This window comes from Parasteatoda tepidariorum, chromosome X1, assembly GCF_043381705.1.
Source record: "Parasteatoda tepidariorum isolate YZ-2023 chromosome X1, CAS_Ptep_4.0, whole genome shotgun sequence".
NCBI lineage: Eukaryota > Metazoa > Arthropoda > Arachnida > Araneae > Theridiidae > Parasteatoda > Parasteatoda tepidariorum.
The window spans coordinates 78,570,877-78,596,825 of record NC_092214.1 but is presented as its reverse complement, the minus strand read 5'-3'; the positions used below and the strand labels follow the sequence as shown (position 1 = coordinate 78,596,825).

The 25,949-nt window shown below is 30.4% G+C and overlaps 2 protein-coding genes across 2 annotated transcripts; one reads left to right on the top strand and one right to left on the bottom strand.

Annotated features, from left to right (window-relative positions):
* Positions 1-3,586: 3,586 nt before the first annotated feature.
* On the bottom strand, positions 3,587-25,700 carry LOC107439076 (Dihydrouridine synthase 4; the record flags this gene model as incomplete). Its single annotated transcript, XM_043056147.2, is given in 5 exon segments — positions 3,587-4,532; positions 5,218-5,426; positions 8,589-8,729; positions 25,463-25,504; positions 25,625-25,700. Coding segments are annotated over 5 exon segments (719 nt in total), but the record flags the coding sequence as incomplete, so codon positions are not given.
* On the top strand, positions 9,749-11,045 carry LOC107451142 (uncharacterized). Its single transcript, XM_016067147.3, has 2 exons — positions 9,749-10,512; positions 10,607-11,045. The coding sequence occupies exon 1, from the start codon at positions 9,749-9,751 to the stop codon at positions 10,397-10,399; it is 651 nt and encodes a 216-aa protein (XP_015922633.2). The 3' UTR covers positions 10,400-10,512; positions 10,607-11,045.
* Positions 25,701-25,949: the final 249 nt, after the last annotated feature.

Genomic DNA, 25,949 nt, shown 5'->3' with positions numbered 1-25,949 from the left:
TGAAATTCTTTGTATAACATCTGTTACTGTTATAAATATATGACTGTTGTCTGAAGCATTAGGTATGCTTGACTGTAAACAAATTGTACTTCGGAGAAGTTCGCGATATCTACTTTAAATGACGACAAATTTCAAAGCGTTTGAGTCGGACTCGGAAGAAATATAATACAGAGAAAAAAGGTTTGTGCATTTATATGTGGTCTTTTAGATTGTAAATCTGGCTATAATTATCGAAGTTAAAAATTGAGACGTGTAAAGTATCTCACTCTTTTCAACCTATAAGTAATTGAATTCAAATTTATGAAGGGAAAAAAAAACTGAATTTGTGAACTAATGACTTAAATGGACAAATATTTTTATGAATTATTATATAAATGAATTTTTTCTTTCAAATCTCTCGTTTTTGAAGTGATTTTCTTCTTTCTCTAAGAAAAACCTTTTAAAATAAGCTGTGCACAAATTTTTGATAACTTTTAAAACACTTTTTATCATAAAAAAAAAGACTTCATGATAAATTAAAGAAGGCCTCGATTATCCGAATACTTCTATTAACCAAAGTCGAATCCAAAGTGTGCATTTTTATTATAGGCATTTTCTTTTTTCAATTTCAATAATTTCTCAGTTCAGTTATACACGAGGCCTTCAAAATTATTTAAAAGCAAAAACATTATTTGTAACAAATGAACGCCTTTTGATATGCTCTATTAAAAATGTTAAATGTTATTAAAATTAACTATTTGAGCAAGCTTTTCTGGAAATATGTAGGCTTAAATAGTCAGTTTTCTTTAGTCTAAGTGGCACTTTCTGCAACTTGCAATACGCCTAGAGTGCACCTCCTTCAACTTACAATTCACCCAAAAATAAAATTATTGCTTGACCTTTAAGTTTTAAAGAAAGCAATTACTACTGAATGGAAAAAAAAGGTAGACATAATAAGTTTGCATAGATAGAAGATGCATTTTTTCACAAAACAGAATAAGCATTCTGTGTTTGGTCACCAATGAAGGTTTTTTTATTACTGAACAGAAACTGTAGTATATTTTTTGCGTGGTATTATTGGCTTCCCCCCCCACGTGATTAGCTTTATTCATACATATGATTAAGTTCACCCTTTCTTGATCTTGAAAGTTTTGTTGTAATATAGAAGTTGTTATTTGCACACTCTAACCATTTTGAAATTTACTATAGGAATTATGACCTTTTGATTTTTGAAATTTTTATAAAACATAATAATATTCTTATTATGTTAACGGACATACTGCTAAATCTTTTTATAAAAAATAAGCACAGTTTGAGTATTTCAAAAAATTCATTTTTTACTATGCACAACAATAAAAATTTTTTCCTATTTCTGTAAGTTTTTTTTTATATAATCAACATTAAAAAACTAATAGCAAAAACATTTTCAAAATCTTTACTCAATTCCATATTGACATGATAATTTTTGGCAAAGAACTTAATTTTTGGACACAATAATTTATAAGATTAATATTATTGAATACATTGAATTAATCAAAAAAAAAGTATGACATGAATCAAGCAGAATAAAAATATGAAATTGTGTTACAAATGTAAATTAGTGAATGGTTTCCAGTTACTGACTTTAAAATCAAAATATAAAGAGATGAATAAAATATTTATTAAATAAGAGAAGAGACCCTCAATTTGCACTTAAAGATCTTGTGTTTTTCAAGTTATTCATTTTTATAAATACATTTCAGTAAGATAAATAAGAATCATGAAATACATAGTACTATTAGTGGAGCGATCCTCAGTGCAAACTTATACGATTTTAAAATTACAATCAAATCATATTTCAATTAAACTAAATTGATAAAATGAGATGAAAATTTCTTAAGTAATGCAAAACTCTGCAGTTGGTGATTGCCTTGACTAAGTTCAAATACTAATCAGTGAATGATCCTCAAGTTAAAAAATTATTACACTGATTTATAAATAGAATAATATGCTTATATCATCGGCTTTCCAAAAATTCTTAAATAATTTTTCAGAGGGTTTGGTTTCTTAACAGCAAAGAAAATAGTGAAAAAAAGAAAGCACAATTATAATTTTCATTTCAGGACAAAATTTATAATTTTTAGTTGGTCTCTTGGATCAACTAAAATTTGAGAGATTTTTGGTTCCATTCTGGAGGGCGGGAGATGAAGCCTAAATTGGGAAGTCTCTCACAAAATATAGCAGAATAGTCATATCTTCCAGTAAATATGGCTACATATACAGAGCATGAACTAAAAAAGTGAACAACATGAACAAATTTAGATTTATAGATCAGAATTTTATCTACTAAAACTAAATCATAATAGTTCAAAGACCTTGTTTTAAATGTGATGATTAATTAGAGCAGGTGTGACATTAGGTCACAGAGTTTTGAAAATAATACATTTATAAACACTCTCCCTCCTGTCCTGTGCATGCATCTTCTTGGAATTTCTAGCATTCAGTGCAGGTAACCACTGCGAGACATTGCTTTTTGTCATTTCATTTGCTTTTTGTCAAGAATCTCATCCAGTTGCATGAATAAAAATGCCTCCCTCCCATGATGACTCCTTTGCGCCTTCACCTCTTCACCAACTAGTATAAATGTCCACTCTAAAGTTATCCACCAAAATCAATAAAAAACAATTATTACATGATTTTCCTTCATCCTTCAGGCCTTGTATTTAAAATTCTTTTAGTACCCTCAGCAAAATTTAAGTACAAGTTGTATATTGTTCACATGGTTTTTAAAAAGATAAATTTACAACAAAAAACTGCTGTGGCACAAATGTAATTGTATTTCTTGATTAACATGGTCAACTTAATTTTTAGGTATGTTTTAGCCATATTTACTCCTGTCATATTTTTTTAAATTTAATATTTTTTCCTAAAAGTCTAATTTATTCCTTTTTTAAATATAGCTGAGATTATAACTTTAACTAATGTAAATAAGCATGTGTAGAGATACCCCCACTCTTTTTATTTTTTAAATGACAGAGCAGGTGATATATTAAGTTACAATATCAGGCACAAAAACGTACTTTCTTTGAATACATATACATTATTTTTGACAGTTTCAGATTTTTGACCCTCAAAATATGGGGGATAGCTACAATCGGGAAAATAAGGTTCCAATAGTCTGGTCTGGACAGCGGTCGAAATTTTCAACCCTTAATGTTAATTTTACTTTTTGCCAATTTCGACATATCTTGAGAAATTTTTCAGGGAGGCAAAAAATTTGCACACAGGTATATAATTTTTTTATCCAAAGATAATTCCATGCAAAAAATATTTTTTAACAATTATTTATTACTTTATTTAGTAATAGTTAGAACAGTATTGTATGGTAAGACATATAACTTTTTACATTATTTTAAATCGCAAAATACAAAATTCGAGCACAATAGGTTTAATAATTTCTGATTTTTCAAATATTAGAAAATTTTATGTTTAGAATTAAATTCTTAAATTTAAATATGCATGAAGACAATCTAATGTCTCAGCCGTAACAGCAAAGACACAGTAAAATATTTTAATCAAAAATATAGGACCTTTTAAAAGTCATACAAATGAATCAATAGAAACCAAGTTATTATATACAATATATTTTATTAAACTATGAGCTTTTTCATGAAAACACAACTTTCAATGTTTTACAGTACTTTCATATTGTAATTTCCACTTTGCATGTAGAAATGGTAATAATAATCGTAATTAAAAAAATAAATGACTAAAAGTCAGACAATAATAAAAAAACATAAGCAAAAAAATCTAATATTTTGAATGTAAATTGGAACACTGGAATAAATTTCTGAGAAAAATATAAAATTTATTCTTTAAAAGATGTCTTTGGTGGTAAAAAGTGAAAAAGTAAAAAATGAAAATTATGATTTTTGTTTTGAATATTTTAGAAAGCAATATTACTTACAATATTAACTATAATATTGTAAAAAAATTGTCTGATAAAAATTTATAAGTAAAAGCATCCTATTTCAATTATTTATAATTGTCGATAAATGGAAATTCAATAAAAAAAGCTTTGAGTTTTGAATGGATCTTGAATTGAAAATACTAAAATCTTAAACTTCAAAGAAAAAAAAATCGGAAAAATGAAAGGTATTTAAAATATAAGACATTTTAAGGCATTACTACAAAACTTTAATAGAAATATGACAGTTTCTAGGTCTACAAATGTATCTTCCAGTGAATATCAGAATTACTGTAAAATATATTTCATTATTCATTTCTCTTATTTTCTGCAACATTTTCAGCCTAATCCAACCATCAGGAAGACAAATTATAGCATTCTAAATGATCTAATACACATGCAAATGAAGAGTAGGTATTGAAAAGTTTTCTCTCTGCTTTTGGCATAATTTTTTCTAGCATGAAAATTAAATGGTGATGCAGACTCGTAAAAGTAGCTCCAAATGAAACAGCAGTATCAATCCAATCAGTAACGCAATTTGAAGGTGTTCTGTCAGTTCCAGTAAAAAGAGTTGGATTTTGGAGAAGACCTCGGGCACACATAACACCTAAAAAGATACAATAATCATGAGACTTAAATAAAATAAGCTAAATTTTTCACTTTCAGTTTTTCATAGCTGTCAGTGTTTTTTAAATTTTTCATTAGATTCGATTTTTATATTTAAAGTAATGATAAAATTTATGCTTATCTATTTAATTTCATGATTTTTAAATCTTTAAAATTATTATGACCATCACACGTAAATTGCATAATAATTATATATAAGAGTGTATTAGTTTATTTACGATCCAGCAAAAAAACAATTTTGTATGGAACTATAAATCTATTGTCATTTCAATACCACTGAAATGATCATCCTTGGAAAAAGTCAAAATTGGCATGCAAAAGACAAAGCTTATTGAAAAATAAGTTTTTAAACATGGTAATTAGGATAGTTGGTTTCAATTCTGAAAAAAGGTGTTCATTTTATCACTATATTTCTTATAATGTCTCAATATATAACCTAAGTTTTCCCTGTCAGGCAAGATGAACATTAGCAACTATGTAAAAAAGTTTTTTAAAAAATAGGGTATTTCTATGTAAATTTTAGTATCTCCTAAGTGTAACACCCTACAAAATAAAAATACATAAGTTGAAGCTAATGAAATTTTCCATTAATTTTAGCAGTATCCTTGGTTGACCATAGTAGCATTCAGAATATACTAAAATAATAAAGATGGCAATATTCTCACCATTGACACCAGTGGCCTCTTGAAGCGTGACAATATCATCTAAGTGAAATACATCGCCATTTCCAACAACAGGTATGGATACATTTTCTTTTACTAATTTTATAGCATCTACATTGATTGGCTCATTTCTTTGTGACTTTGTTCGACCATGAACACTAATAAAAGATACACCAGCTTGCTCCGCTCTTTTGCAGTATTCTACTGTTTTTCTGTAAGGGATATGCCATTTAAAAATTGAAAGATAAATTCCATATTGCCAATTCTTGAAATGTACTCATGACTAGAGCTTGAAATTTACATGATTTTCATAGCTTTTTAGTACACATATAATATTAGACTGGTGACAAAAAAAAGAAACCATCTACAATTGACACATTTCATGAGCATATCTATTTTTTGGAGATTTCAGATATATTTACCCAGTGAAAATGCAGAAAATTTATTTTACAAAATCTTATCTTATTTTTCGAAAAATAATTCTTTTTCCACACGTTTTATGTCAATCATTAATTCCTTTAGAGTTGCAAAGATGGGTATTTAAAAATCTAAAATTGAAAGTTTTCATTATATTTTTTCCGGTTGCATATTTGAGAATTTTATACACAATTTCTTTAGAACAAAGATATGCAATGAGTTCATTCTTTACTAATAATTTAATTTAATATTTTTGAACTGACATTCTGATAAAATTAGTTCCAGTTTATTGTTAAGATTGTCTTTATATTTATTCGTTTTATCAACATAGAATAATCAAAAAATATTTTGAGAAAAAAGCTTTACAAAAGACAGATCAAAAAGTAAAATTATATCTTTTTTTTATATTTTCAAACAGATAAAACACCAATTTAATAATTATCACCACCACTCAAGTATATCATCAATGAGAAGTTAAAAGAAACATTTAATAGACATTTTAGTTTATAAAACTTTTTGTAATAAAAAGTTATTATATATTAAAATGAAATCAGAAAGTTTAAAACTCAATGTTTTAACTTTATTCAACAAGGTTCACTTTTTCAAATGAACCTTAAGCAAAAGTATTAACCACAACAAAGAATACACCAATAAGGATCATTCAAACAGTTATGCTCTGCCACCTTAACATAAAAATACAAATACAGTACTGGAATTTTCATTTTGCATCAGTTTGTGTGAGAAAAACAAAGAATGGGATGTAAGATTTTAAAAAATAAATATCTTTGCTTAGGACAGAAAAGTTGACATGTCTGTTTGACTTGAGAATTTTAAAGTTTATGTGATTCTGTGACTAACTAACCTAATATTTTAAAAAAGAAAATCTTTCGTCTTATTTAAGAGAATTAAAGAACATTACCTTGAATCGTGCATAATCTTTTTAAATCTTTATTCTTACATAAATTATACCATAAAATATTAAAACAAGCCCCCCCCCCTATAGTTTCATACAAATATTGACCAGCGATCACGACCATAAACCCTCATCTATTCTCCTCATCCAGGCGTACATCATGAATGGATACACAAACGATAATCCTTAAATTTTGCAGATACCTTTTTAAAATTAACAGGAGTGACTGCAGAATTTCAAAAAATCAAAGAACATTATCGGAATCCCTGCCATTTAAAATGAAACATTGAGATTAAAATCCGAATGATTTACGAATAAAACATCGTGACGCATGTTCACACAAATAAATAATCACTTATCGCAATTTGTATTCAAATGATTCAATCCCATACCGCGATTTAGATTAAAAAAATTTAAAAATCCAAAATAATATCGTGATTCATATTCCCACAATTACATTATATTAATAAGAAATATCAGTTTACATGATTTAAAAGTTATGCACAGGGATTTGTTTTCAAACGATTTAAAAATTGCATACCACGGTACATGTAATTTAAAAACTAAATGGTGTGATTTTTACTCCGGCATCTTTAAAATTCAATATCTCCATTTGCATACGCACGATTTTAAAATCGAGCTTTAAGATTACATTCACACGACTTTAAAAATCAAACGTCGTGATTTGTATTCCAATGATTTTAAAATCAAACATAGGGATTCATATTCACGCGATTTCAGACGCATCATTTGAAGGATTTTCTGATTTCGATTAGAAATGGTTATAAATAAATATATTTAAATTAAATCTTTCCTTATTTGTGCTTATTTTTTTAAAAGAATTTTTAATTTAAAATTTTTTGAATTTATGTTAATTGGTTTTGACTATACAATTGTAATTTAATAAACAAGAGTAGAGGTGAAAGGTCAGTATTATTATTGTGAGTATTACTTAATTTTACTTTTATTTGTTTCATGCTAAATTAAATAGAGTAGCATTTCCGCTTTATTAGGTATGTTTGATTTTCATAAAAAATTTGCATTTTCCTCTTGCTACTGTTTATCTCTTTTTACTTCATCAACATTTGGGTAGTGGTTAATCAGTATTTTTAGTTAACCTGAGTTAAACAAATTATGTTACAATTGGCAAGCTAAAAATGTATGAAAAATATGTAAGTGATTTTGTTTATGCATAGTTTAATTTCATTGCTTTCAAAAGTGAAAATTTTATTAAATAATCAATGTACTCATTTAAAACTTAATTTAAAAAAAATTCTTCATAGTACAAACATGGTTAACTAAAACATCAGTTTCCCTTAAACTTTTATTTGTTATATAGAATTTTTAATTAATTTGGATTTCTAAGTCAGAGAAAATTTTTAAAAAAGTATCCTGAAATCAATAGAAAATGTTTTTTTTTAAAGGAAAATAAAGGGAAAAAACAAACATTTAGAAAAGAAATGAGGGGCTTTTAAATGAGTCTAGAAGGTATTTATTTTCCATAGTGATAAAAGTAAATGTATTGTAATTAAATGTAAATTTAGGTTTGTATAGCTATCTTTGATACTGATTGATTTTAACAGTCTCTTTATTATTAAATTTGCTACTGGTACCCTAAAATACATCTGTGACAAAAATATCAACATATTTTATGAAAATTTGTGTATTTTTTTATTTCACTAAGAAATTGAAAAAAATGTGTAGATATTACAACTATTGTTATTTAGTCAAATTTCAAGCTTAATAGTTTCTCTTGCAGGACTACTTGGGTATTTTTTATTTAGAGTAATCATGCATAAACTGACATCGCTTTTATTTAAAAAAAAGTTCCTATGATAATTAATTTATACTAGTAGATATAGTATATGGTTAAGAATAAAATACTATTTAATAATTTCATTTCAGTCATCGACAAAAACTTTACACAGGTTTCATTCATAACATAATTCTTCTCTACATAAATATCATAAAAACATCTGTAGAAAAAATTAACTTATTTATTTCAATCTAGCTAAAAGAAGAATAAATAAAGCTTTATTTTTACCTAAGGTCGTCATGTACTCTTATTTTTAATGAAACAGTATATCTTGAATCTGAAATTCTGTTTCTTACTTGATGAATCATATCTTGTACTATTTCAGGCTTCTCTAAAAGACAGGCTCCATATCCATCAGACATTGCCCATCTATTGAATGGAGAATAAATCTATTTAGTGGTACGCTTAAACAGGTGAAACACAAACAATGATATACTTCATTTGATTACAGGAAAATTATACACAAATTCAAAAAATAAATAGCACATAACTTACGAAATTGCGAAACATGGTTACACTTAAGTGAAAAGGAATGTGTGTATTATTCTGTGAAAAACATTGTATAGTGACTTAAAACAATACCATAGAGAAATAATTGTTCTTCAACTCTTAAAAGTCTAATATTTTATATTATATATATTTGATTCAGTTTCAATAATAAGTGATGGGAATTAAAATTATCAAAAGTAAATTCATTAAAACAAAACACAGATTCTGAAATAAGAATGTAAAAACTATCAACCTGGGGCTTGAGCGGCTACCAGGCGCGACGGCAGGTGGTGGATAGCCGAATGTCCTGTAGCACTGACAGGATAGCCTCTGAATAACAAATAGGAGGTCGCAAACCAACTCCCGTAACCCATCCCGTAATTCATAACTTCTCCCGTACGCGACCCGTGCCTTGGGGAAATGGCACTGCGGTTATAGTGTCTTAACGGAGCCTCTAGTTTGACTGGCGAACATCTAGAGTAATTGCCTTACCCAGTAACTCAGGCAATGCTGGGCTGACTTTCTTTACCTGAGCTTTTTATTTGAGGTAATTTATGGCTGAAAATGACAAAAATACAACTCAAATTACTGCATTTGCAGGTGAAAATCCCAAAGTAGACCTTTCTGCAAAAGAAAAGGAAACTAGGGAAAAACCAACTGAAGGAGAAAAAATGAACCCTTCATCAAAAGAGGTAGAAATGACCTCTACCCAATCAACATCTCAAGTGGGGCAGGAAGCTATTAATAGCATGACTGCCTCCATGGATGGGATCAAACTTAAAAAAAGACTATCTGGTGCATAGAAAAAGAAACTTGCCCGAGAAAAGAAGATGGCTGAAGGTACCTGGGTAGAAAACCCCAAACCAAAGCAGAGAGGCGAGAAAAGATAAAGCCAAAGGATGGAACAAGATGTAGCCCCAAAGGCTGCCAGGAAAGAAGGACCTGAAGGTATAACCTTTAAGGAAGCTCTAACCGCAGTTAAAATGGCTGTGATTCTTGAAGGACATCCTCTTGAGCGCTTATCCGAAGAACAGGCCCTAGACCTTGAGTTCTTGATAACTGAAAAAATTTCTAGAAATGAAGAGGGTTTTGTCCCCACTTTTCTTTCTTGCAGACTAGAAAATGGGGCACTTATCATCAATTGTGCAGATCTGGGGAGCTCTAAGTGGCTGGAACAGATTGTAGTTGAGATAAACCCATGGCAGGAGCAAACTCTCTTGGTAGGAGAGGCAAGGAAACTTGTCAGAACTACTAAGATCATTGCTAAACTGCCGAAAGTCTGTAGTAAACTGGAGTCCAAAGAGGTTCTGAGAAAGATTGAGGCACAAAATGGTGGGCTTACTCCAACCGAATGGAACATACTTCATCGGAAGAATGAACCATCAGGACAGACCATCGTCCTTAGCGTGCCTGAACTGGACGCGGCTACACTTGGCAAAAGGGGATATAAATTTTATATCGGACTTCACCAAGTTCAAGCCAAAGTCCTAGACAAACCTTCCAAAAACGATGGGGGTGAAGGTTCTTCAAGCCAACATCCACCACAGTAGAAGTGGCACCACAAACCTCACCAAGAAATTTCTTGATGAGGATTTTCACCTGGCCCTGATCCAAGAACCTTGGCTTGTCAGGGGAAAAATCAGTGGCCTCAAAGGAACAAAAGGTAAGCTCATTTATAATCTTAATAGTGAAGCTAGAACATGTATCCTAATAGATAAAGATATTAAGGTTCTACCTCTAACAGATTTTATTCATAGGGATTTAACAGCAGTGAAAGTCAGACTCAACATAGAGGGAAGAGACCGAGAAATTGTTTTTTGCTCAGTCTACCTACCCTATGAAGAGAAGGCTCCACCTGACCAAACACTGCACAAACTCCTGCAGTTTTGTGCAGAAAACAGCTTGCAGGTAGTCTTAGGGCTGGACTGCAATGCTCACCATACTGTATGGGGCAGCACAGACACAAATAAAAGAGGTGAGTGTCTTTTAGAATTTATTCTTAATTACAATTTAGATATTTTGAATAAAGGCAATGACCCTACCTTTATAACTTCTAATCGTTCTGAAGTAATTGACATTACTATAGCAACACCGGCTATTAGTAAAAATATCACGAAATGGAAAGTAGATGGGAGACCATCAGGTTCCGACCATCAAAACATCCATTTTGAAATAAACTCCAATATAAATATTGACCGCTGCTTCANGGTAACGTCAGTCGTCTCTATCCTGGACTGTAGACTACCATTAAAAATTTTTTTAATTGCCATTCCTTCCTCCTAACTTGTTGAACGTGGATTCAGTGCAGTTACAGATCTTGTCACAAAAAGGAGAAATCAACTCGAAATTGTGCAGCGAGTGTATTTGCGTCTTCATCTAAAAGTATTAAACCGACTGTAAAGAAATTGGTTCTGAACCATTAAGTACAATCACCCCCCCCCCAACATAGTTACTTGAATGTCTCGTTGATACTTCTTTTTACTGTTAAAAATCTTTTTGGGTGTTTTTTCATTTATCTAATTAAGAATAAATCATTTTTTAAGCATAGGTCTCTTTGTTGTATTTTTTTTCCTTAAACGTATTTGTTTTGATCATAACAAATAGACTGCGTTTACCTGTCATGAGAAAATTATCGAGTTAATGTACACATTATTTAAAAAAAAAAAATTTAAAGCACAAAAAAATTGCTTAAAGATGTTGCTTCTTATAATTCAGCACTTCTCCCTCCGTCCCCATGCTCTAAATAACTAGATTTTCACGAAGGGGGGCGTTGAAATGCTTTTTGCTCCTTAAGGGTTGCAACGTTAAAAAGGTTGAGAATCTATGATGTAAATGATATAATCTGATAAATTGTTTACTCATTGCAAACGATTTAATTATTAGTGCACAAGTTCCGAAGCGAAATGCAAATTTCTTCACTGAATATAACATGTCTGTGAATTTAAAGAAAATTACCTTCGAATCTTTTTCAATCCTCCTGATCTAAAGTACAATACCCATACTAGCAAGCTTAATAACTTAGGAGTTAAGTTTGATAAAAAAATTCAACTAGAAATTTCAAATTAAATCAATATCAAACCACAGTCAATAGAGAATAACTGTTCTGAAAAGTCTAACTGGATCCCGATAGAGATGTGATAGACCACAAATCTTAATGTTACTTATAGGACTTTCATTCTACCTTTTATTACATACTTTAGCGTAAACTTAATAACAGCAAATAATCAAATTTTTAAAAAACTAGACCTTTTACAATGTCAATCATTGAAATTTGTAACTGGAGTCAACACCGATAGATGCAATGCCTTTATCGACAAATAATAAAACCATTATAACTATAATTGAAAAATTATCTCTAATTCTTTATGAGAAACTAATTAGAATCACAAGAAAAGATAGAAATTTAAAAATTTAAAAAAAAAATGTATTCAATTTGTTTGGGACCTCAAGCAGAATTTTGAATTGCCAGCTTACATTGAAGACATTGTAAGAACTCACTGAATATGATGTATGTTGAAACAAGCTTCTGATTTCTAGCTTTTGTAAGAGAAACAATTCGGGTGTGTTAAGGTGTTTAGCTCCATATACTAGTGACAAACATTACCTAGAATGGGATACATATATACACAGATGGCTCCCTTTATGAAAATCCTGATTCGCAATTGTAGGAGTTTTTTTTCTACTTCTCCTTTAATGCCTCTGCGGAAAAATACCAAACAGTTTTTGATGGAGAACTAAAGGCTACTCGAATAATTCAAAAGCATCAACATATTTTCTGATTCTCAAGATTCAGACGATTAGTTCAACTGAGCAGCTGTCATCCAAAAAAATCTCTTGGGTCAACAACATTTGCGAGAGTTTTGTCTAAAGATAAAACGTTCTATATTTCTTCATCTAGCCATCGTCTCACTTTTAGAAACAAATATGTTGACACAGTAATAAAAGGCGTTCTAGACTTCAAAGTTGCTTAAATAGTTTTTGATTTCTAAAAAGTATTGAAGGAAGAATACCCTAATAGATAAGGAAGCTTTTTCCACGTGAAGGCTTTTTTCAGAAGAAGGCATTCTGTAAACGCGTTAAGCTTATTGGTTATGCAAGTTTTCAATGTAATTTTTGAACATCCTGTGTAAAGATCTAATTTTGTGGTAATTTATTACATGCATCAGATAATTGTTAAACAACTCATTCTGTTATGTTCATTCTAACTATTGCTTAAGTAGCGTTTTGCTTAAAAAGTGACGTAGTTGCTAAAATTGTACGTCTTGGTTACTTTTAAAGTGAACCAGAACGATTTAGAAGCTAATTCAAATGTCTAATTATAAGTTTTTAATATAATTTAGTATCAGTTTCATTTACTATAATAATTTCTCTAGCTATAAAAATGTCACATCATTTGTACACGAATGTAATTCATGAAATCAAATAATACTTTTAATTACCTATTTAATGACATGCAAGTTTGTTGGCTATATGTTTCTGTATAATACAAGTTATACAGCTTTTGGATGGTTATTCGACTAACTCAAAACACTTAAACTCTTTGGAGTTTTCTACGAATGTTGCATTAATTATGTTACAACTATCAGGACACAGGACTCCAACCATTGAACTGGTCATTTTTAAACCCTTTAAACAGTTAGTTGAAAAGTTGCTAAGTTATCCTGACCTAATCACATAGTATCAAGAGTCGAATCTAGTGACTGAGGCTGGCATTATGGCAGCAAAAATTGAATCTGCTCAAGAATTTAACTGTTTAGGTGTGTGACCCGTTAATCCACCAGTTTTTAATGAAACTCTTTTTCACCACTTAAAACTACGATCAGGGAGACGAATCAATCGGATTTAAGTGACGAGCGTTCTCGTGATGCAAGCAATCATACGGATTCAATAGACATATCTGTTTCAATGCATTCCTCTACACCGAAGGTTTTAATTAAATAAATTTCCGTGACTTCAATACCCAAAGAGTTAATCACTTCTAAATCAGAAAGAACTGCAGTATTAAGAAGCAGACCCTTATAAAATCAGTTCTTTTTAAATAACTGTTTTTTTAAGCACGATATCGTTACGAAACTCAAAATCAGAAATGTGAAGAATAGGCGATAAGGATAAGTAGGCTTGAAAACAAGGGCGAGGATGGGGGGATATTACGTTTGACTTCAATTCTCAGACCTTTTTTTTAACATTTATATTTAACTATGAGCCGCGATGGCTCAGGGGATAGAGCTTTCGCCTTCCAATGAGGTGAACCGGGGTTCGATCCCGGCGATGGCTGGTAGATACGAATTCCGCATCTGGCTCGCACCGACCACACTGCTGACGCAAAATATTCTCAGTGGTAGACGGATCATGGGTTAGAGTCCCCTTGCCGTCAGACTAACCGAGGGAGGTTCTCGTGGTCCTCCTCTCCATCTAACGCATATGCGGGTTAGTTCGATCAAAAAGTCCTCCACGAAGGCAAATTTCTCCCAATACTTGGTCCAGGAGTTCCCTTGTCTTCAGGATTGGGTTCAAAATGACAAGCCTACGTAGTTGAACATTAGTAGTCGTAGACCCAAAACTTGGGTCGGCTGTTCAACGACGGTTATAAAATAAAAATAAAATATCTAACTATAAAAAATGACAGATCGTAATTGAAAAAAGCTAAAGATATAGGATACCACGGGCTACCGTACTCGAGACTTGCGGATAAGTATGGAATCAAATGATGCCGAAAATTGAATTCTTTTTTTAAAAAATGGGTTTTCGTATTTTTATTTTAATGCTATATAAAAAATCAGCAGAGAATGAAGTACATGTACATTTGCACCGAGTTCCCACGGCCTAGAATTTTCTTAAAGTGGTAGCAAAAGTGAGATATATATAGATAGTTTAAGCTATTAATAAATATTTAATTTAAAGGAAATATGTATGGGAGCAAAAAATAACCCGCCACTCGAAAACTCCATCATCAATAATGCTTTTTAATCATGTACAAAAACACATTTAAGGAAAATTTTCATGACTACTGTAGTGTGTCTACCATTACAAAAATACAATTAAAATTCACTAGTATATAAGATATGTTAACAAAGTAGATGGGAGACCATCGGGTTCCGACCATCAAAACAACCATTTTGAAATATAAACTCCAATATAAATCTTGACCGCTGCTTCAGAGACCGCATGAGAACAAATTGGAAGAAATTCCAAGACGAAATTATGGGGCTGACTGAACTGGGTAAAAATCATATTAGAGATAATTACGATCTAGAAATTACAGCAGAAACTCTGCAGAACAAAATTATAGGTTCATACAATAAAAATTGTCTAATACGATGGAAGTTATGGCCAAAACTCACTTTCCAGGAGCCATTGATATGGATAGCAATGAAGGACAGCATTTCATTGACTCTGTAAAAAGAATACAAAGAAATCAATGGACCTATGCTGAAAATATTATCAATCAAGATAATCAATCAAGACAATTGAAAATATTATCAATCAAGACAATATCAAGACAATGTCTAGAGGGCTATCTCCACCTTCAAACTACTTAAGAGCCTACCTGATGGAATCATGCCTGTAATGATCCAAAAGGCAGGAGATCCTATCATCCCTGTGTTAACCAGAATTTACAGAGCTAGTCTGGCACTGGGACACATTTCAAAGCTATGGCAGAAGACCAGTATTATTTACATTCCCAAACCTGGCAAAAGTAACTATGACCAGGCTAAGTCTTTCAGACCAATCAGCTTATCTTCATTATTTCTCAAAATTATGGAGAAAATTATTGATAGGCGTATTAGGGATTACCTGGGTAGCAATAACCCCTTGCATAATCTACAGTTTGCCTACCAACCTGGTAAATCCAAAGAGACAGCCTTAAACAAGCTAGTATCTAAGATTGAAGACACCCTGGAGAGAAAGAAAATTGTATTGACTACTTTCCTTGATATTCAGGGTGCTTTTGATAATACCTCTCGCCTATCCATTCTTAATGCCTTAAGGGATACAGGGATAGACCAAACTTTATGTTCATGGATTAGGACCCTACTTTTGGATAGAGTCATTCAAATGAAAATCTTCAACGAGACATTAGAAAAAAAACAACCAGAGGCTGTCCACAAGGAGGTGTACTATCCCCATTACTTTGGAATCTGGTTGTAAATAGCCTAATAAAACATCTAAATAATATAGGCCACTATACCCAGGGAAATGCGGACGATATTGTCATACTCATCCTTGGTAAAGATTTTTACATAACTTGCCAACTAATGCAAAGCGCTCTAAGTTATGTAAGCAAATGTTGCAGGGAGAGGAATCTAGACATAAATCCACAGGAGACCAATCTAGTACCATTCACTCGTAAAATAAAAAGGGAAGGCTTTTTTATTCCAAAACTTTTTGACGTTGAAATCAATATTGCCTCCGAGGTGAAATTTTTAGGCTTAATCCTTTACCAAAAACTCACCTGGAATAAACATGTTGACTACAAAATCAATCAAGCAAAAAATGCATAATGATGTGCTGGTAAAAACTGGGGTCTACAACCAAAAATGATGTTTAGGATGTACACAGCAATTGTCAAGACCGCTTTCACTTATGCTTCAGTGATATGGTGGTGTAAAGTACAACAGAAAACTGTGAAGGACTAACTGGGGAGTCTGCAAAGACTGGCCTGCTTGTGTATCACAGGCGCAATGTCTACAGCCCCTAACAAAGCACTAAAGGCAATTCTGAACCTGACTCCTTCAGATATCTTCATGTGCAGCGCTGCCAGAATAACTGCATATAGAATGAAACTGCAATATCAGTGGTATGACAAGCCCTCTTCTGGAGGTCATGCCAGGTATTACTAAGAAAAGTATTACCAGGAGGTATTACTAAGAAAATCCACCATCCAACTCTCCTTATGCCTTCTGACTCCATAGAGAAAAAGTACGTGTTTGAAAGACCATTTGAGGTAGTTGTTCCTACCAGAGAAGAATGGAATAACAACACGATTGATACAAAAAATGATGATCTAATCGGGTTTGCCGATCGATCAAAGAAAGGTAACCTCTCAGGACTGGGGGTCTGTGGCGTGTCACCAAGATTCAATCTTTTTAAAGGTCTTGGGGAATATGCTATTGTCTTTCAGGCGGAGGTACTTGCTATCGTCAACTGTCTGCAGATAAATATTAAGAAAGGCTACCATGGTAAGCGGATTCTTATTTTCAGAGACAGTCAAGCCCTTAATGGCTCTTTACTCATTTCAAGTTAAATCAAAAATTGTTCTGCAATGCAAGAATCCCCTAAAAGAACTGGCAAAAAGGAATGAAATTATTCTTATTTGGGTACCAGGACATATAGGAATCGATGATAATAAAAGAGCTGATGAACTCGCAAAACGGGGATCCTCTTTCAATCCAATAGGAACGGAACCCTTCTGTGGAATCAATATGAAGACTTCAAAGAAGACCATCCTAAAATGGGGAAAACAGGAGAACAAAGTTTGGCGCAATTCTCCTGGACAAAAACATGCTAAGAGCATGATCAGCAGTCCATCTGCAAAAATTGTTTCTGAAATCCTTAGGTTCCCAAGATTGAAGATTCAAACAATTGTAGGCTTCATCACTGGGCACTATCATTTTAGGAAACATCTACATAGAATGGGACTTTTCGAACAAGAACCAATATGTCGGAAATGCCGTGAAGCGGTAGAATCAGCACATCGCATCCTATACGAGTGCATACCTGCCAACTTTTAATCCCTTCCATTATGATTTTTCCCAGTGGTATTAAAATGGAACTAAAATTTCAATTTTAAGCAACAAAATACGTTGTATTTAAAAAAGCTCAAGCTGACAACTATGATAGTAATACATATTAATATACATGATTAATTTTTTTAAGAATAGTGGTGTTCAAAATCATTTAAAAATTAAGTTTATAAAAGAAAAAATAGTATATATTTACTACCACATTACATATGAAAATAAAATTTTACGCCAAATGCGTAAAAGTTGGCTAGTATGCGAGTGTGATGCCCTCGCCCTTACGCGTCTCACTACCTTATGGCTATATCACACGAGAGAAAATATGTGCAACTGCAAGTGTAAGTGCAACTGTAAGTGAAATTTCTCCAAAAATTGCTCGTGTGATATAGAAATCACGGTTGCACGAAATATCTGCAACCGTTCAGGCAATTTCTTTCATGAACCAATCAGATCGTTTGCTTTTATGACGTTTCAATTTTATGTGATGACGTATACAAATGTAAATAAAAATGGCGGCGACGTTGGTGAAGAGTATGATCGGATGAAATTTTTTTATAGACGAAACGGAACAGTTTTTTAGTTTAATAATAACATTTTCTTNTAAATTAAGTACACAACACAGTGAAATAATAAAGAAATATATATTTTTTTTCTTTCAGATTTAAAGCTTTATTTACAAGACAAGTTTTACTAGTCTATTTCTAAAAAGATACTGAAGAAAGGAAATGGTCAAATGTCAAGCAATTCATTTTGCTTTTGCTAACAATATTGAACTTCTTTTTATTGTAGATATACTTTCCTGCGTAACCCATCCTCAATATTTTTCTCAAGGTTTGCTAGCAATTACGGAATTGGCTTCAATTTCTATTGTTTCAATATCTTTTTCTGCCACATTTAATTTAACCTCTTTAAACACTGACTTTTTACACTTTTATGTTTCTTAGCAAACACTTTTATGTATTACTATGACTGCATTTCCTTTTGGCTAATCAACGAAGCTTTCATGATGGGTGAAAATACATATCTGCACAAAACTTAATTTGTAACGAAATAATGATTAATTTCCACACAAACTTAAGAGTGCTTTTGATTGATACGAACAAACTTAACCTATTGAACATTTACATGGTTGCTGAAATGTACATATTTTAGTAGAATAAAGGATCAATAATGTTGCACAGAAAAGGTTAATAGTTAAAATTCTGATGAAACTTTAATTTTTATTGGTTAAAAAACAAATTTCGCATGAAATGAACATAAAAAGAAATAGACAGATTCCTACTGCATATACGAGACACATTACTTAGTAATTTAAAATGAACAACAAAAAAAATGATTAAATAGAGAATAAGATTTTTTCCCTTATATTTAGCTTTTATATTAGAAACACACTTTTAGAATAAGATTTTTTGGTAACATCTTTTTAATAATTTTACTAATATTTCTGTCAACTCAACAGCTTGTTTATTAGTTGTATTTGAAACCAGCACTCTTTCTTTTACATGTAAAACGTAGAATATTTAAATTCACAATTAAAAACTATTTTCTACATTTTGTTTGTCAATCAAAATATTCAACAAATACATAGTATGTTATTTTATACTTATAACATAAAAATGGGACATGAACAACAGAAAAATATTTGGCTAAGATGAGTCCAATTGAAATAAAGCCACCTTGAATTTGTGCTGGGCATAAAGTCAATGAGAATGTCATATGTATATTAAGAAAGAAAACCATCCTCATTAAGATAGTGCAATGTGAATTCAGGAATTGTTTTGTTAGAAAATCCAACATGCATCACCAGCTATCTCTGCAAATGGCAGTAAACAGGCTTCTAGCATTTTTTTGGTGCCTGAGAGTTTCCATGCAACCTGGGGTAAAGCTAGGTTAAGTTTATCACCACAGCCAAAGCCTTCTCACACCATCAATGAGTCTTCACATATGGAGCTAACTATTGGACTAAATGTCCTCTTTTTTCCTCCTCTATAGTACTTTTATATTGTACAAATAATTCAGAAAATAAAATAATTACTGATTTTAACGGTGTATAAGTTGGCCCTCTATTTTTGATTATGAGATACCAAGTTTCTTGCATGTCTTGTATCAACTGCTATAAAGTCAAATATGAAAATAAAGATTAAATAAAAATTATTAAGTCTACAAAATTTTCTCAAGCTTAAAATATATCACATTATTCTCTCTGGATGTAATACATTTACTCTAAATAACGATGCACAACATTATTGAATCCACCACAGATGTTTTGAAACATCTGTGGTGGATTCAATAATGCGTAGCTTTATAGAATATTTTAAAAGTTTCCTTTGTGTTATATTTTTTGAAACCCTCTTAAATAAATTATCTTAATTTTCTTTATTCTTTTTTCTGAATGTAATTTAAAGTATTGTTTCTAAAAAAGCCTTTAAACCTAAAGAAAATATGGTGAGAGAAAATGACTAATTAATTATACATATTTAAAAATAATTTTTGAGAGTGGTAAATTTATACAGAATTATTCATATCTATCTCATCATCAATGTATTGATATATCATGATCAACAAATATCCATATTTATTAAATATCCAGTGTGCAAGTTGACTCATTGCTTTTTGTAAAATTTTGGGAGTTTAAAAAATCGACTTACACACCATAATATACAGTAAACCATAGCACATGTTGAAAGCAATTCACAAGCGAGAAAAAGATTTTGCATTCTATTAGCATGACATGAGAAAAAAAGTATTTCTCTCTATTACACAATAATGTCGAGGCTAATTACTCGTGTGGTAAGGGACAATAGGGCCATTTCATGAAATGGCCTAATCATTCCATGGGATTAACAGGTTTTTCCCATAATTTCAATCCCCAAGAGAGTATGCAAGACTAAGTTTCAGTCAGTGACAGAATTAGGCTACTATCATTGCAACCAGAGATAATATTAATTCTACTATCCTCCAAGTTATGTAACAATGTAGCAACAAATCATTTATAAAAATGGTAGGTACATTGGCCATTAATACAAGTGGCTTTATTTAGAGAAGTCTAGGTGAAACTGATATTGAGTTACTTCTGATAGAGATGTATTTGTCTCTACACTTCCTGAATACAGTATAGAACCATTATCCGGTATCCAGAAAATGGGGGGAAATTTTGCTTGGTTTTCCTGCCATTTTGCACTAGAACGATCGAAGAGAAAAGCAGAAGTTTGACTCATCCTTGAAATTGATTAGAGAAGAGTGTAGGGAGGGGGTATTTTTCTCCCTGTTTATCAAGAGAAAATTTCAATATCCATGACCTTAAAGATCTTTAGATTGAGAGGGGGCAGGAAAGGGACAAATGTTTTATTTTCTAATGTGTGTCCGAAAGAATCATTGTTTTTCTGATATAAGCTGCTGTCAATAAACAGGATGGCCACTCAAATCAGGTTTCGAATTTCCCTGATTTTGCCAGGTTTTCCAGTAAAAATCTTAAAATTTCCAGGTATTTGTTTGCAAAAGAAAATAATTCCAAGCAATTATACATTAATAAATTTTTATATTTATTTACATTTCAATATGAAGCCATTTTATATTGCATTTAATCCAAACAGTGCTCTTCATAAAATTCATTGATATAATTTTCTTTAAACCCATATCTAAAGTGAATGTTCAAATAATGTTGTTTGTTTTGAATTAGCACTATTATTTTAAGAGCTATTCAGTATTCGCAAATGCAAAATTGTCAAATTTCTTGTTCTATATTCTATAGAAAAAACTAGATAAAATTATTTAAATTATATTCTTTTTTTTCTTATTTGAAATTAGAATATTTAAAAAATTCCAATCTAACTACATGGCTTCTCAGTTTAGATTAGTTAATTGTGTTTTACAAATAGGCAATTACATGGTGTCAGACGTAAAAAAAAGGAACATAAATTTCCATAAAATATCATAACCTATCGAAAAACAATTTGTTTTATAAAAACTGATCATAATATGTGCAAATTAAATTGATTAAATTATTGGAGTTGGTGGTAAATCACATGAAAGCAAAAAATTATTACTCATTTACAAATTGTCTAAACTATGTGAATTTGTTTGTAATTGAAATGTAAACTTGACTGAATTCTGAAGCTGACATTTGAATAAAAAATTTAATGCAGTTCTCAACTTGCAAAACATGATATATAATTAATTTGAAATTTGGTATGTGTTCTAAGGGGAAAGGTTGTTAAACAAATTATAATAGGTAAAGGTGGGGATATACATTATTGTAAATTAATCTAAAAGAATATTTCAATTGTTTCCATTCATATTTCACTATATTTTATAAAGAAAAAGCAAAATAAGAGATAGAAATAAAAGCAAATATAATGAAAAGAAAAGCAATGGTGTCTAACGCAAAAATAATTAATTAGAAATTTACAATAAAAATATTATTATATTAAAATCTTGCTTTGAACAAAAAATATAATTTAATTACGTTATATCCTAGTGGCACAGTACAATTACAAATATATAATTAAAGTATTGATTTATAAATATATTTGGTGTCGCACATAAAATACCCAAAAATTATCTTAATTTTTTTTTTTTTTTTTTAAAATCAGAATACGAAATGTTTCTAAACATTTGTGCAAGATAACCTGTTTCGTTACAGTTTACTTTAATTATTATTTTTTCCCTTTTCTATTATTAGTGTGAATTTTCTTTTAATTTTAAAAAGTACTTTGCTAGAGATTCTCTTACCACGGTTAAAAAATTCAAATGATGTAGCCCTTCATTTAACAGCCTATAACTTATTGAAAACTGATATTTATAAGTCAGTATTTCTAACTCTTCAATTTTTTACTTTGGAAATGATACCTTGTTTACNAAAAAAAAAAAAAAAAAAAAAAAAAAAAAAAAAAAAAAAAAAAAAAAAAAAAAAACATATTTATTTTTTTTCTAATAAACACATGTAAATATTTTTTCTATGTATATACTAAGTTTGTACAACATTTAACATGTTTCCTATAGATTCCTTGTCTCTGCCAGCTTTCAGAGTAAAAGGAGAAATAGTTTTCCAAATATCATCTCTGAAATGTTAGCAATATTTACTAACTTTCAACATTCTGATTAATGCAAAATTCAAATCATAAATCAAATATTAACCAACAAAACGTAAAATTAAATGTTAACATTTAAATAGTGATTTGTAAAAGAACCTTTTTCTAAAATTAAATTTGTTATTAAAGGTTAAAATAAAATCCAGAAAATTAACATCAATGCAACAATTGTAATGATTTTGTTGTAAGGGGTGATTGGTTGGCTTGGCTGAGGAAAAAATAATTCATTGCAAACAAAAAATAATACAAAAGCTTTAAGAAAAAATTACATGATGAAGTCTATTATTAAATTATAACCAATTATTCTTTGGAGAATTTTATAAAGTTAAAAATACAAAAACATTTTGTTAAAAGAAAAATTGCCCGCAAAGCATCTGAACAAACTTGAACGATAAAGGCCCACGGACTAGATGAAGATGAAAAAAAACTTTTATTAATAGAAGCAAATATCCTAACCCTTTCCTCCACCTCCCCCACAATCTTTACCTTTCCTAAACTGTATAGTCCCATAATTTCCAAAGAGGTCAAGGGTTTCTCCATTCATTTAGCAACCACGGGAGAGTTTCATATGGCATTCTAGTTTAGCAGGGTGATAATGGAAAGAATTTTAATAAAAACAAAGTACATAAGTAAACAAAAGTACAAATTACAATAAAACAAAGTACAAAGTAAATTTTAATAAAAACAAAGTTAAGTTGATAATATTTAAATTTTTTGACGATAAATTTCCGTCTAAATAAAGTGGGTATAAGGGATAGTAAAATTATTTTTAAAAAAATTTCCAGCTTATTTTTAAAATTCCCTGATTTTTCCAGGTTTTTATCCAAATTTCCCTGATTATTCCAAGTTTTTTCCAATACAAAAAAATTCCCTGATAATTCCAGGTGGGTGGCCACCCTGATTAAACATAAAGGAGTGGCATGCTGATTGCGTTTTCTCTTTGATTTATGAGGAGGTGGGAGATATGCATTGCAGGTGCGTATCAGTAAAAGGGGAATAAAAAGAAAAATATATCTTTGTACTTTACTAATAAAAAGTAAAAAAAGTGAAATGGAAATATGCAAACAATTAAAATACGGCTATTTTTTATTCAATTATAAAGTAGCAATATAGTAAAATTTAATTTAATCAATTAAAAACTAATCAGAAGAATTTTTTAAATTATAAACATAAATGACTGTGCTAGTGGGAGGGAAAAATACAAAAATCATCAAGCTTTGTCCAGACTACTACTACTAAAATTCATAATTCATCCAAATAAATATGAATAAACTTTTATTATTGGTACAATTAAATGATTCCAAAGAGATTTATAAAACATTTGTTAGAATCCAAATATGAGTAGTTCATTTTTTTAACGCATTATTTAAAAAAGCGGATTAAATAAAATTATAAAATCGCAACATTTAATTAAAAACGCAACAAAGTTTTGCCACGCCTTATAAGAACACGATGTTTTAAAAATAAAAACGACATTAAAAAAATAAGTATGATTCTTTTTCTAAACTCGGATCCTGGTGAATTTAAAATCTGGAGTGAAAATTCGGAAATTGAACAATGATATGGTCTAAAAGTAAAATGATGGATTTGTAAGCCCTGAGAAGTGTCAGGGGAAAACGCAATTTTACCCTAAATTCGGAAATTATCATTGTCATTGAATCAATTCAATCAAAGACAACACTGAATCAAATTGTTGAATTTCACTCTTCCTTTTTTCGTAATATCGTAATTTGAGCAATTGGGGATTTAAAAAAATATGATTTTTTTCCCGAACCAACCATCATTTGGTGCATCTTCAAGATTCTTCTATTATTTATTCTTAATCATTTCTGTGTGTTGTCAATTGGATATCCGAGTTAAGGAACTTGAAACTTATGCCTCAAGAGTATTGGCATGTTAGAATTTTTTTAAATCTACTTTAGTTACTCAGTTTTGTTATCCTTGATTTATTATGTCAAGTTGTTTTATAATTTTCGGAAAATACATTATTATTACGATAAACAAAGCAGTATTTTTCTACTGGATAAATTCTATTTTTTTAGAAGTGCGGTATCATTTGCAAGTTTTTCTTGATGTGGAATCACATCTGCAATCATTACAAATAGTCTTCTTTTGTAAAAAATAAAATAGAATATTATTTATTAATCCAAGCATACAATTATTTATTACTAACAGGAGATTATTGTTTTATGAAGCATTACAAATCTGATTCCACTATGTTTTTTTCCCCATCGTTCACAATAAATTTCGTACTCAATCAGTTCGTTTTATTCATAACTTTTAAGATAAAGTTTTTTTTTTTTTTTTAATTTAGCTGATCATAGCCTTGTCCAGGGTTTTAATATTCATTTTTCTTGTCTAAACTTGTAAATGTTTCTATTCTTTTAAATTTTATTTTTCTAACATTTCTTACAAAATTTAGGAGAGCTTTTCTTTTTTTTTCTTCTTATTTTAAAATGTCTTACTCTTTTTCATTGTAATTTGTGTTTGATATAACATTGAATAACATAATTTCTTGGCCGATCCAGAAAACCAGAAAATTCAGACATCCGGGATTGCGATGGTTCTGGGCATACCGGGTAATTTCTCTACTGTATACACGTTTTATTCTGACTGTTTTTTTTTTTTTTTGTCTGGCCCAAATTCAAGGTGGCTTTATTTGAGCAAGACACACTTCACAAATAGTATACTGTTAAATAGTAGAATTGAAACAGAGCATTATCAATTACTGGTGTCTCGTTAATTTTGAAAAACATGATTCAACTATATCATTATACACTACCTCTGGGGACATCCACAATTCAAATCAATGCCATCTGTTTGCCTATTTAAAAAATAAATATATTTTTTTAAAAATTCTTCTTATTATTATTACTAAATGCATTAAGTTGTAATGAACAATGAAATTCATGTTCAAAATAGTACAAACATTTGTAAGTCTTACGAATATATAAGTTCAGCACACTCAGATAGCTCAACAGCATTCTTTGCAGCAAATTGTGCTACCAAGGGTCTGTCCTCTGAAAATAAGTACAAGGCAAAAAGGATTTTAATAATAAATATTATTTAGTAAAAAACACTGCAGGATTTGTAAGAATTATCAGAGGATAACAAACGAGGACTTTTTAGCACACCACAAAATTTATAGAAGAGACATAATAACATGTTAAATCAATTTACATGAGTTTTAGGAGATATGCAAGCAGAACATCTAGTTTAAAAAATAACAGCAGAATTTGCTAAAGTAATATAAATTAAAATATTTAAAA

Excerpts from the sequence above, each read along its gene's own strand:
- LOC107451142 (XM_016067147.3), top strand. The coding sequence starts at position 9,749 with ATGGAACAAGATGTAGCCCCAAAGGCTGCCAGGAAAGAAGGACCTGAA.